The sequence below is a fragment of the Nelusetta ayraudi genome, unplaced genomic scaffold (genome assembly GCF_046127955.1).
Source record: "Nelusetta ayraudi isolate G7.1 ecotype Tasmania unplaced genomic scaffold, CSIRO-AGI_Nayr_v1 ptg000022l, whole genome shotgun sequence".
In the NCBI taxonomy this organism is placed as follows: domain Eukaryota; kingdom Metazoa; phylum Chordata; class Actinopteri; order Tetraodontiformes; family Monacanthidae; genus Nelusetta; species Nelusetta ayraudi.
This window is the reverse complement of record NW_027466072.1, coordinates 5,524,204-5,537,335: the sequence shown is the minus strand read 5'-3', so window position 1 is coordinate 5,537,335 and position 13,132 is coordinate 5,524,204. Positions and strand designations below refer to the sequence as shown.

Sequence of the window (13,132 nt, the reverse complement as noted above, 5' to 3'; positions counted from 1 at the left end):
TGTAATAACATTTCCTGATCCAGCAACTCAAAGCTCAAAGTACTGCACAGTGAATCTCCCACACACACACACACACACACACACACACACACACACACACACACACACACACACACACACACACAATTATATATCTTCAAAAGAACCATTGTTATTGACAAACAGGGTTGTGGAAAACAAATATGTTGTAAGGTTCAGTGGATTTCATGTTAAGAAACAGGAACATTAGTTTTATATCTATTTATTCTTTATATATAAAACATCATTTGGATTGTGTTTTTACAAGGATTTTTTTGCTATTCTCAATTTAATATGTAATACATTTTCTAATTTTCATTCATTTTAAGTATTCAAACAGGTGAGTTCCGACAGGGTAAACGTCAAGCCTAATTAGTTCCCCCTGCCAGCAGCAGCCCTAACCAGCTGTAAACTCCCATGACTTCTTCATTGGATAACCACTTTTCGAGCGCCCTTTTGAAGCCGACCAAACTTATCTTGGTCCTCTGCTTCCTTCGCCAGCTGTAGAACAAACCACCTCTTCCCCAGCTCCTCCATTGCGATAAATATATCCTCTAACATGCTTTTTCTCTGTAGCTCCGGTTCTGCAGGGGTTTGTTGTTGCTGCTGCTGGGCTCCCTGCGTCGCAAGCACGTGGAAAGAGTAGGGGGACACTGAACAGAACCATACAGCCAAATGTAACTTGTGCATCATGCAATAAAAATGTTAACTTTGACAAAGTGACCCTGTCTGAAATAAATAAAACATGTAACGACGCTTATGCAAGAAAAATAAAAACAAAGATAAAAAAGACCTCTCTAATAACATAAGTAGCCACTCCATGTTCCAAAGGGCGTAGGACAAAGTTTGAAAAAACGTATCAATGTTCTACTCCTCCTCACGCCTTTTTTCTAAGAGTAATCAATGAAAGCAAGCATAACAACCGTACCTTTTTTGTCTCATCGCATTTAGACAAAGTCAAATAAAATTACTAAATCAAAATCTTCAGATTTGGATGTGAGTCAGCATGTCAAATGAGTGTGTGTAATGTTTGGTTATCACTTCTTCTCCTTTCATGATTTCAGTGACTTCATCTTTAAGTTATGGTCCTCACTGTTTCTTCACCCAATGTGAGCTCTCGTATGGATGGCTAGACCTCCTTTTCTCAGTCCCAGCACGTGTGGAACGTCTCTTGTCTTTTTGCTGTGTTCTGCTTTGCTCTGCAGCTGTGGGCCTTCCGCTCCTGTACGACTGTCCAATAGGGGGCACTGCTGAGCTTCTATGCAGCTCACATCTCCCTGGTACTCGCCACTCACGTGGTGGTGGTGTATGTGCTTTTCTTCCATCTGCTGTACTTTTGTGTTGCCGTGGACACGCAGCTTCCTGATTCACACTTCCAGTGAGTTTCCCAGCACCTTCCCAAACACGACAGTTTTCCTCTCTGTTGAGGCTTTCACACTTCACTTCAGCAACAACAGCTTTACGCGGCCCTCCCAGGTTACGACTGGCTCGGGCATCTTCACAGGGGCTCTTCCAAAAGCCGACTCTCCCAGTGTGCTTGTTCACTTGTTGGGAAGCAGAGGAAGTCACTTCTTATGGGAGAAACCACAGAGTTGCATACAATTTTAACGTACTGCTAGGATGGATTTCTCCACAACATCGACACCTGTTGCCTGAACATAAAAAAACATACAGAAAATATTTGAGGTGAGCGGTAAAATTAAAAGTGTAATGTTACATATGGACATCTTTAGTGTTTTTCATGGACTCGAATGAAATTGGCTCATGGACTAAATAAAGGGAAAGACAGTGGATTTTTTTTTAGAAAAGAGCACATTTAGCCCTTTGTTTAAGGTCCCTGCCAAAAACTGATCTTTTCTTGTACTATCCGCCCAACAAGGTAGGAATGAAAGGGTTTCTGATCATGGAACCAGCATGTTAAAGGGAGTTGCCACAAGCCGGAAGGGTTTCAACACCGTTTGTGACATCACAAAGGGCATTTTTTTGTGATACTTTCACATATAGCTTTTGTAAAGAGGGCCAAGCAAAAAAAGTACATTTTAGACTTATTATTCGGGATCTTTGGACGGTATTAAGACACCCAGAGAACTGACAGTCGGACTTCTTTTGTATTTTTGTGCCCTTCTTTGTCAAATAAGTCATTATGGACAGCTTAATGTTGCACAAGTTTCCTGAGGCGCCCTCACAGATAGACAGAAGGAAACAAATCAGAACAGACATAACTCATTGCACATTCCTTACCTTTCCTGTACATGAGAAGGTAAGAAGTGCTGCAACTCAGAGATGTGACTCCGCCTTTAAATAGCTGTGATCTCATCTGCAACATGTCATGTGAAATGACATTTACTAAAGAGGCTGTTCAATTAGGAATAATGGCAACTAAATCAAAGAGAATTCTCCTTACCTTCAGAACAGTGTTGTCACTGAATTGGTACCAAACCTGATTTTCATACGATTTTATTTTAGCGTCATAATGGCCGCCTTTTAGAGTACCATAGTGGTTGACAGTTGCATACAGGTCATAATGACAACCCTGAGGGGAGAGGGAGAAGAAAATTCCAATCATGTTAGAGAATCTAACAACACATTTGAATGAGATTTAAAACCTACTTTTACGTGTAGGGTCTGGGGCACGTTGACTTTAGAGTGAAGCTTGATGTAAGACCTGCATTTGCTGTCAAAGCTGAACCTCTTCAGCAGCAGAGTCAAAATCTTTGGAGTCTGTGTCATCTCACATTGCTAGAACATCAAATCAGAACAGAGCCGTGAACCACATCGCCACCTGTTCTTCTGTTACTGTTCTGTTCATGGAATTGAACGCAAATGCATAGAAGAGCAAATTTGATTCTAGATTTGCATAACAAAGATTGGCAATGATAAGACAAAAATAACAAATATGGCAAAGCACATTTAATAATCAGCCGCTAGTAACTACATCTACTGTATAGGCTAACTACTACCTAGATCTTATAGCACAGATTTATTCATGATACTGCTGAAATTTGAAATGGTGATACTTATCAGCACTGGTCACACCTTCTGCATTTGTGCATTAAGAAATCATCTTGTGTGAATGGAAGGGAATGGAAAAATGGAAACTCACACACACTGCGTCTTGCTTTTCATCGCAACGGTTGCAGAACATCTGGTTATCCCCACACACTTTCTGTCCCTCAAAGAAAGCTTTCAGTCCATTTTCCTGGCAGGACATGAGAAAACAGGGATTTCCTGCCTGTTTAACTCTCACTTTAAAAACACAAAGTGTTTCTGTTCATGTGCAATGGATTCAAACTACCACACTGGAGCCGTGGCCACTGCTGTCCTCCACCTCAAGCGGCAAGCTCCAGAAGAAACAACGGAAATCTGTCTTCTTCCTGCAGCTCACACATTTGGTCGTGTAGTTCAGTTCTCCTCGGAACATCTTGGAGCACGGATTGAAAATAAAGGGACGTTAGTGGACAGTATGGTGCCGACACCAAGTCCCTTAACCAGGGGTGGGCAAACTCTTTGACTGGTGGGCCACAGTGTGTTCTAAAATGTGACAGTGGGGTCGGAGCAGGAGCAGATGGATCGATTGTTTGGGTGACCCACCTCATTATCTGTCTTTCAAGCCTCACGGTATTTAGCTCTTTATTGAAATTATCAAAGTATTCAGCCACTAAAAGAATGATAATAAATAAAACAAGTACCTTGGCTGCATCCAGACTCGTCAGGCGCAGGATCTTCTCAAAATACTCTGCAGCGTCACGCTGCTCATACACTGAGGGGAGACAAATACTGCAACATTGTGTGCGGGATTTTAACAAAGTGGTAAATGAGAGCCTTTTAATCCAAACTGACCGTTTGTGATGCCAAGGCTTTCTATGATGTTGTGCGTTTTGGCCTCACTTTCGCGCAAATCAGCAAACAGCTGACAGAGATGTTGGTCCAAGAGCGAAGCCTCTTTTTTGCAGCACCTGGAGCACAAACATTAGACAAAAATGTGCCAAAAATATGTTAAACCCAGCTATACATATGCAATAAAGACTTAAATGCAGTTGCCATCTCATATTTTAATATACCAACAATATTTGAGTTGAAGTTACAAACCGTTCCACAGCTTCGCAGAAGTCTTTGGTCATAAAAAGCACCTGAAGCACGCTGTTCAAATAGCATGTCAGACCTGGACTGCTCAGGCCATAGTAATCTGCAGATTTCATGAAAAATGCTTCATCAATCCTTTAAGAAACTCAGAAATGGACGTTAGAAAGCTTTAATGATGTACATCCTTACCTGAGACTGTGAGGTCATCAAGTTTCCTCCTGAACTTTTCTAGGATGTCCATTCTTATGGTTCTCTACATGACTTGTTGTTTTCAAGGCCAGGTGTTCGGGTTCACTCTGTCAAAACACAACAGGTAAAAGGTAACACCCTGAAACACACACAAGAGAAACTTGTATGACTAATTGGCTAAACGTCAAAACGTAACTTAACTTGAAACTTAGTGAAAAACTAGGGAACTCACTAGCGAAGTTATTATTAAGCATAAGGATGGAAAAACAATGTTGGAAGACAATCTGTCTATTATCTATTGTGAAAGGTCACGAGCTTATCTTTCATGACAGACAGTCTGCTCTGATCTCAAAACGGGAAATCGCGGCCGCAGATCGAAGTGCGTTCGACTTTAGACATGGCATCAAAACAAAAACAGTGAACGCAGCTGGTGCGTTTGGGCGTAATGGAAATTGCAGGCAGACAGCCCGATCAAGCTTTACTAGCAAAGTTAACCACGACAGACAGGATGACGCAGGCGCAGCACTTACCTTTTGCGTTGCCACATTCACATATCCGTAGCTGCCACGGATCGCTTTTACTTTCGATACAAGAGAAAATCCGAAGAACGAGGAAGAACTCAAAAGCTAAGACCGTAAATGACACGCTGACTGAGCTGAGATAACATCTTCCTGTTGTAACTCCACCTCAGTTTTGGGGTGCAGTGACGACACGCTAAAACAGCGGCGTCGATTCAACAACTGTCGCTCTCTTTTGCCTTTTATTTGGTTGCTCAGTGCGCAGTTTCGCCGCTAGGGGATGCTGCTGACTGCGTCGCACCCCTCCGTCCAGCGCACCACCTGTTGCGAGGTGTAACAGCTCACCTGTGGTGGGAAGGAAAGAAGTACAAATACATTGGGACTGTACTAAAGTAGATTTTTCAGGTATCTGTACTTCAGTTGAGTTGGCCACTGCCTTTAATGACGACTCTTTACTTTGACTCCCTCCATTTGTTCACAAATCCTTCTAATCCTTATATTGGAAAACATGTTTGTTACTTCTGTGTTTAAAAGTCTTTAAAAGATACACATATTGTTCAAAGTGATTCATTTATTATTAATTATAGTCTTATTATTATTAGTCTTATTGCTTGAAGTGGAGCTATTTGAAAAATACTGTTGTCAAATAAAAAAGTGCTGACAGTTGGCTCTCATCCATTGAGGTGTGCCACGTTGAATTCTTTCAACAGCAGTTTCAAAGACATGCAACTAAACTGGATAAGCAACAAGATGGATCAGGTCATTGATGAACAGAGACAAAGAACGTTTTCTTTTTGGGTATCGATCCATTTGACAGAAAGTTGAATCTTGTCACTAAGTTGCATCTTCTTGTGAAATTATGTCCACATCCTTTTCTATAATTAATGTGATTTGGAAAGCCTGTTGCAAAACTAAGACGAAACTGAAAGTGTTTTGATCAGCTGTTCACGTCACGACCTGAAAGTAGTTTGTCTACATTCTAAAAAACAAGTACAAGGATATGAACAAATAAAAAAATAAAAATAAGAAACCCTCCAAGCCTTTAAAAATATACAGATGTTTCTAAGATGTTTTATGTTAAAATTACTAAAAACAAGAAACAAAAAACAAAACTAATTGCAAATTGACAAATTATACAAATGAAAAAGATCACAAACTTTGATTTGCCTCTCTGTCTTTTGATTGGTCATGCAGTTGCGTGACGTGTTTTAGTATGAGACAACTAAGGGAAGCAACACTCTTCTTTCTTGTTGGGCACCTCTCAGTAAGTACAAGCAGCTTTCATTCTCTAAAACTCAACAACATTAATGTGTAGAGCTGAAGGATGGTAGTCAAAGCTGTAGCAAACCTTTGCACCCGTTTGGTTGCATATTTTGTTGAAATGAGATACGTGTTGTGTGTGATTTAAGTACTGGATCTCAATGTTTAGTGTCAGGATAGGCTATATGTGCAAAGGAAATGACTTTATTTTAATGTAAAACAAAACAAAAAAAAAACATAAACGAACCACATAATGTTTTGTTTTTGTTTTTTCCTGCAGTGGAAAACTCAGAAGAAATTGGGACCAACTCTGCAAATCAACCACAGGAGAAGATGGCAGAAAATAGTAAAGTGCTTGTTTTTTGGGGCACATACAAAAAAATAATAATAATAATGATAATTCAAATTGACAATGGTTTAATAACACAGGACTCACAAGCAGATATAACATACAGTATTTGTAAGAATGAAACGTTTTTTTGTTTTTTTACTTAAAGTTCTATATATTGTGTTCATTGTGTGTCCAGAGAGAAGTTCAAAAGAAAGTGAGAGCAGCTGTGTTAAAAAACAACCAGAGGAGCATCAGAGGAATCCTTACACAACTCAGGACAAAGATGAAACTGGTATGATATAAAAAAAAAAAAAAAGACAATTGACTGCAGCACAGTGTGTGTCCGTGTTTTGCACTCATCACATAATACTGATCAAAAGTGAGCATTTTGGATTAATTTACTTGAAAACATCCAGTTAATGGCTGACTGTGTTCATCAGGCTGGTATATGACAGATGGCCTTAAAGTGGATAGGAATGGTGTCAGCAGACTCATATGACAGCAAGAAAATGAGATGGTGTAATGCTGCACATTTGATAAACATTGGACCATTGGGTGGATAATTTATTTTGGAGTTAGAAATATATATATAACTGAATGACATGTCTAAACGGTAATACAAAGGAGATTTTGGCCAAGACGTCGGTCCAAAAAGAGCAGAATTGAAAGGAAACTGTTACCCTAAATGCAAAAATGTTACAATCATTTTTTTTCTCCAGTGGAAAACTCAAAAGAAAAAAGGACCAGCTCTGTACAGGAGCCACAGGAAAAGCGAGAGAAGATGACAGGAAATGGTCAGAATATAACTGATGGCTTTGGAGAGGGAAACTCCAAAGAAGATGGGACCAGCTGTGTGGAACAGGCACAGGAGATTTCGATGGATCTTTCCACAACGCAGGAGAAAGACCACACTGGTGTAGTATGACAATACAATAAATGAATGCTATTGACGCAAAATACTGTATTAAAGGTATTTGATCGTGAAACAGTATGAAACATGATCTTAAAGCACATAACATGTTTATTAAAAAAAAAAAAAAAAGAAAAAAGCCAATGCTGGCTGTTGTTAGATTAGGCTGAAAAACACTGGGCCAATGATAAAAATGTGTCATTACTTCAAAAAACTAAATTTGGTCAAGCAGTAGGTTTAAGCCAACATAACTAAAATGTCATTGCCAACCTAAAAGGAAACATGCATTGATTATTTCTTCTTCTTTTTTTCAGAGAAAAAATCAAAAGAAAAGAGAACAGGCTTTGCACATCAATGGGAGAACTTAAGACGGACAATTAAGACTCACACATCAAAAATAACTTTATCAAAGAAGACAGAAGATGGTGCAGTACATGGTAAAATGATCTCAAAATACACATACATACAAAGATTCTCTTCTGAAACCCGTTCAGCCGAAAATATATATTGACAAGTTAAAAAAAAGAAAAAGAAAAAATTAATACATTTTGAAAGCAAATTTCTAATGCAGTAATGCATTTTCTATTAGACAGATCAAACCTCATCCAAATTCAATCTCTGGACACTTTTTCTCACCCCGCTGGAGTTCATTATGGCCTGGACAATCAGGGAGCCACATGTTACCTCAACAGCATCCTGCAGGTTCTCTACATGACAACAGAGATTCACAACAGGTTTGAAAAAACATCGCTGTTCTTTTGCAGAAAATCTGCAAGTTTACATACATATATATATATATATATATATATATATATATATATATATATATATATATGCTGTATATATACACACACATATGCACTGTGTAAAGAAAACATTAACAACCACTCTCTCCGAAGGTTGGATGAATCACAAAACACAGACAGAGAGCTGAAGAAAATCTTTGAAACTCTGGAAAAGGAAAAGGGCCAAACAGAAAATCTCACGCAATGTTTGCAAATTGAAAATGGTAGGTAGCTTTGATTTGGGGGAAAAAAAATTAACATTCGCCAGAAGAACGGATAAAAACTTACATGGATAGTTACAAAGATAGTTTTTATTTATTATTATTTTATTTATTTATTTTTATTTGTTCTAAAAAATTATTCACTTTGATGCAACTGAGGAAATACTTTTGTTTCCATGAGATAATTACTGACAGTGGAACCATGTGCAGAACTCAGAGGATCTCAAGCTGTGTAATGCTTCATCAGTGACAAAAACATGTCCGTGTAAGAACACATTCAACAACATTAATAGTGCAGCAGTAACATAATGACCAAGCTGTCGATCATCTGAGGCCTATATGGTTCTCGACAATTGTCCCACAAAGACAAAAGTTTTCTGTTATATTAAGATGGTGTTGTGGAAAAGAGCGAAGATGCCGATGCAGGAATACTGGGATAATAAGTAATTTAATGAACAAACAATAAAAAGGGGATCGGAGCTCCGAGGCACAAAACACAGTAAAATGGGAGTGCGAGTGCGAGGAGGAAAGGAGGAAGAAGGTCTCTTATACACTGGACTGGGAGGGGAAGAGATAAGGAAGGGAAGAAGAGGAAAACAAAGCACAGAGAATCAGTACAAGCTGACACATTTACAGCCTCCTCTGGTGGACCACGAGGAGAATGTCTCGAGAAGGTTATACTATGAAACAAACAGATTACACGTGCTACTAGTGATCATATGACACAGAATACAACATAATAAAGAATAACCCAAGAATACATATTTCCCATTACAATGGCAAAAAATAAGTCTTTGTCACAAGAAAATGGTCTTTGTGAAATTGAGATATAGTAGATTAAATTGTTTTCATCCATAAAACAATCTCTGTCATCCAGAGGTAAAACAGAACAATCAGTTATCACAAAAAAAGCACCAGTTAAAATAAATAATTACATGGCCATTCTCAGATTTACTCCAAAATAATGTGACTCTGCAGTTCATGAACAACGTGATGCTGCGGAATGCCTGGAAGTGATTCTAAACACGGTCAGCCCTCATGCCTCTGAAGTGAGTACCAACTATGTCACGGATCAACTTTCATGAAATCAAGGTTAGATTTCATGGGTTGACTTGTGTGTGTCCATCTCAAGGTTTTTCAAGGGCAGCTGATGTACACAACTACCTGCAAGAGCAGCAACCACATCATCAATGAAGAGACAAATCCATTCTGGACTCTTCCACTGCCACTGACAGACGACCACAATTCAGTATACAGTGTGGTAGGCCGTCAACGTTCTGCTAAATAAAGAGTCTCATTTTATGCCAACTTCCGATGTCAATATTTGACGGATGAGCAACTTTTCACAATTACCTAACAAAAAATCTCTTGATTTCTAGCTGTCTGTTTAAATCTTCCTGTAAAAAGAAAAACGATGCTTAGTTGGACCCTCCAAATGCTAGTCTCAATGACTGGAAGCAACACGTGGCTGGCACTATCACGAGGTGTTTGCTTTCTTTGTAATATTACAAAGGACTACTACACCTTCCAGAGCTGAAGGTGTGTTAGCCTTGTTTGTTTCCAGTTTGCAGACAAAAATGTTATGTTTTCAAAGGAGGACAACTTTTCCAGCTTTTTCGAGACCAAGGAGTTTGGTGGAGAGGACCTTGTTTACTGTGAAGCATGTCAAAAGGAAGGAGGGGCGAGCAGCGTGAGTCTTCTACCGCAGTGTGAACACATCTTAAACTGATTAGTCATCTGTGTCCCTGGTCTGACTGAAGCCCCTCTGTTACCTAGGCGTGTAAGATGGTGCACTCTCCGCAGATTTTGACTCTTCTTCTCAAGAGATTTACTTTTGACGACAGAGCCAAGTCATATTTCAAATCAAACCGCTCTGTGGACGTGCCGCTCGTCTTATCAACAGAGGTGGGTGACAGACTTGTGAGCCCCGTGTCTGTGCTCTGCAGTGTAACCAACACTGTCCTTCACACAGAACAAGCGGTACGAACTGTATGGGATGGTGAATCACTTGGGCCAACTAGGAGGTGGACATTACACTGCTACTCTTCGTACAAAAAATAGCAAAGTCTGGTTTGAGTTTAGTGACGCTCTCATTCAGCAGGTGATAAATAAGACACTTTTTGGTCTCTTGGTAAAAACTGTTGAAAGAGGATGAACACTATTTTTCCATCCACTAGAATACGTTCCAGCAGCCTTGGTGGCAGCCCTCTGCAGGACGGACTTACAGGTTTGTTTGACTGACTTGTTTTCATCTTGTCTGAAATATTGTAATAATCTTTACCCTCGGCTGAAGCCACTTTTAACTAAGATGCATTGTTTAACAGCTCCTGCAGCGCATATCTACTTATGTATCGAGGTAAGAGCATTTCAAGTAAGGTCTTCTCTATGACTGACTGCAGTGATGTTGGGGCAATGTAACAATCAAGCTTAAACACGAAACCATAAGGACCAAGCCGTGACGAAGATGCATGGAGTCTCCAGCCATGAACAAGCAACGAACGAGGGGTTTTCTTGATTAACCACAGAGCCTTACGCCTGCTGCCACCAAGTGCCACTGTTTTGTTGTGACAATCAACATCGCTCCATATATAGAACTACAGTATATATGACACTATATACACTTACTGTGTGTGTGTGTGTGTGTGTGTGTGTGTGTGTGTGTGTGTGTGTGTGTGTGTGACAGAGAAGGGGTTGGGGGGAGAGAAGGAGAGAGAGGGAGAGAGAGAGAAGGAGAGAGATAGCAGAGTTATAACTTTTATGAAATTTATAAGTAGGTTCATAGTGGGTTTTTAAATCCAAGAGTTTTTCAATGTTAAGAAGTAACAAAGTAATGATGGTAATGGCCAGACAAGAAACAATGTGCAGACTATAACTAATACACAATCATTTGAACTCAATTGCTGTTAAGTAAAGACTCCGGGTGATTTAAGTTTTCCAAATTAAAAGATATTAAATTTCATGGCCAAACGACAAAGGAAAAAGAAGAGAAAAAGTTGACACAACATAATACAACAAATAGAAATGAAACACTGTTTTCATTGCACAACGTCGCAATTGTAATCTTTGTTGCAGGAAAAGATGTCAAGAAAAAGCAAGACATTTTCAGAGGAATCACAAATATCAAGAAGCCAAATAAAAAGAAAGATGATGAAGCACCCTTGGGAAACAAGAACTCCAGGGCTCAGCAGCTTCAAGAAGAGAAAAAGGAAGAGAAGGAGAAGGAGAAACAAGGGGATAAGACCAATAACTATACCACCAGTTTTCCTGAGAATGAATCCAGGATTTTACCAGATCGATCTTTAACCAGTAAGATGGCATCAGCTATTTGACTGATCCTTTTGATTGATCATTATAACTTTAGACATCACAAAAATGATCCATATTAAGAACCGATTCATGACAAATTAGCCATTGCCCATCATTCTCTTCTTTTGCTTGCTCCACTTTTCAGGAAGTGTGAGCTAACACACACAGTTCTGGAAATCTGACCTTTGTGATGTCACAGAGGGCACTGATACCTCATTGACTCTCATCATTTTTGATAGTTCAGTGTGTGGGATCTGCTTCACTAGAATGTGAGAAAGGGTAGAATAAAGTACAAGTTAATGGTGCAACCTAAGAAAACACAAAAAGTATTCTTAATGTTTCTTTTTTTTATTTCCAATTTTCATCTCTCTTACACTTCTAAGCTTCAGAGAGTCAAACACCAGACAAAACCAAGTCTGAAGATGTGATGGAGGCGGAGATGAAAACACAGGGAGAGCGAAAAGACAGCCAAAGTAAGACAGAATATGGAGAAGAGCCAGAGATGACAGCTGACAGTGGTGATGATACATCTGTCAATGGAGGCGGAGCAAAGAACATGGAAACTGTTGATGATGTGTCATTCCAATGGAAAGACGAGAGAGACACACAAGACAACAAGAAACCTACCGCAACGGATGCTCCGTCCAGTCCTGAAGACGTCCTGCGAAGAACGAATCAAGTCAAGCAAAACCCAAACAGAAATAAAAACTCAAAGATGAGCAATGAAACAGGTAAAAATGGAAATGATTCATTAAACAAGAGAAAATAAAATATCAGCAGTTCCACTGAATTTGACACATATCCTGCCTAATATAAAGTCAAATGAAGCATTGCATAAATTCTTTAAATGTACTCAATATCTCAGGGCATTTGAGAGGAAGCGTCTGTAAAGCAGAGGGAACGTCGGATGAAATTTCTGAGGAAGACTGGAGTCACTGTCAAAACTGGCAAGCAGGTAACATCTTTACATCCAGGTTTAATTAAAAACACTGGTTGTGCCATACTAAGACCAACTGAAAATGCTTTCCGATGATATTCAACTGCTGGGAAAAGCTTGAAGTTTAAAACTATTTGACTCCTCTTTCCCTCACAGACCTCGAGGTAACAGAATTCTGAAAAAATAAAATGGAACTCAGAAGAAGATGTAGAAAGATAAACAGCCAACAGGAGATTTTTTTTTGCCTACATATTAAAACTTTTGCATTGTTTTGATTTATGTTACAATGAGTGGGATTAAAGGGGTCTTAATTGTGTGTAGCTTTCGAAAATATTATGATGCCATAAAATTAATGGTCCGTCTGCTTTTGCTGTATAATCACCAGATCAGAATATGTAGATTTATGATTTTTTTCATTTGAAGTTTTCAATTAAAGGATTATTTTAATGTCTCAAGTTTCTGCTTTCATTTTATGACAATAAAACATACCAACAACTTAGCTGAGAGCAATTTGATTAAACACAAGAGTACCCGTAACTAGCGAACTAGTACTTGCATTAGCATTATCCAGCAG

General features: G+C 39.1%; 2 protein-coding genes across 6 annotated transcripts; one reads left to right on the top strand and one right to left on the bottom strand.

The window, feature by feature from the left end:
- Positions 1 to 225: 225 nt before the first annotated feature.
- Positions 226 to 5,063, bottom strand: LOC142889535 (ubiquitin carboxyl-terminal hydrolase 47-like). Of its 4 annotated transcripts, none has more exons than XM_076028339.1 (11): positions 4,821 to 5,063; positions 4,291 to 4,397; positions 4,108 to 4,204; positions 3,859 to 3,974; positions 3,708 to 3,778; positions 3,314 to 3,439; positions 3,122 to 3,217; positions 2,629 to 2,757; positions 2,423 to 2,551; positions 2,260 to 2,335; positions 226 to 1,589 (listed from the first exon to the last, which is right to left on the bottom strand). In XM_076028339.1, the coding sequence occupies exons 2-11, from the start codon at positions 4,340 to 4,342 to the stop codon at positions 1,108 to 1,110; spliced, it is 1,374 nt and encodes a 457-aa protein (XP_075884454.1). In that variant the 5' UTR covers positions 4,343 to 4,397; positions 4,821 to 5,063; the 3' UTR covers positions 226 to 1,107. The 4 variants fall into 4 exon arrangements, with proteins under 4 accessions (XP_075884454.1, XP_075884456.1, XP_075884455.1 ...); XM_076028341.1 differs by having other exon boundaries at positions 3,907 to 3,974; XM_076028340.1 differs by having other exon boundaries at positions 226 to 1,562; positions 4,821 to 5,062.
- Positions 5,064 to 6,015: 952 nt separating this feature from the next.
- Positions 6,016 to 13,009, top strand: LOC142889528 (uncharacterized). 2 transcript variants are annotated; one of them, XM_076028328.1, is made up of 18 exons: positions 6,016 to 6,072; positions 6,349 to 6,414; positions 6,596 to 6,691; positions 7,119 to 7,313; positions 7,624 to 7,746; positions 7,956 to 8,043; positions 8,209 to 8,318; positions 9,294 to 9,364; positions 9,448 to 9,576; positions 9,910 to 10,005; positions 10,092 to 10,220; positions 10,288 to 10,416; positions 10,493 to 10,542; positions 10,640 to 10,671; positions 11,388 to 11,621; positions 12,005 to 12,352; positions 12,487 to 12,576; positions 12,715 to 13,009. In XM_076028328.1, coding segments are annotated over exons 1-18 (2,010 nt in total). In that variant the 5' UTR covers positions 6,016 to 6,071; the 3' UTR covers positions 12,738 to 13,009. The 2 variants fall into 2 exon arrangements, with proteins under 2 accessions (XP_075884443.1, XP_075884442.1); XM_076028327.1 differs by having other exon boundaries at positions 7,899 to 8,043.
- Positions 13,010 to 13,132: the final 123 nt, after the last annotated feature.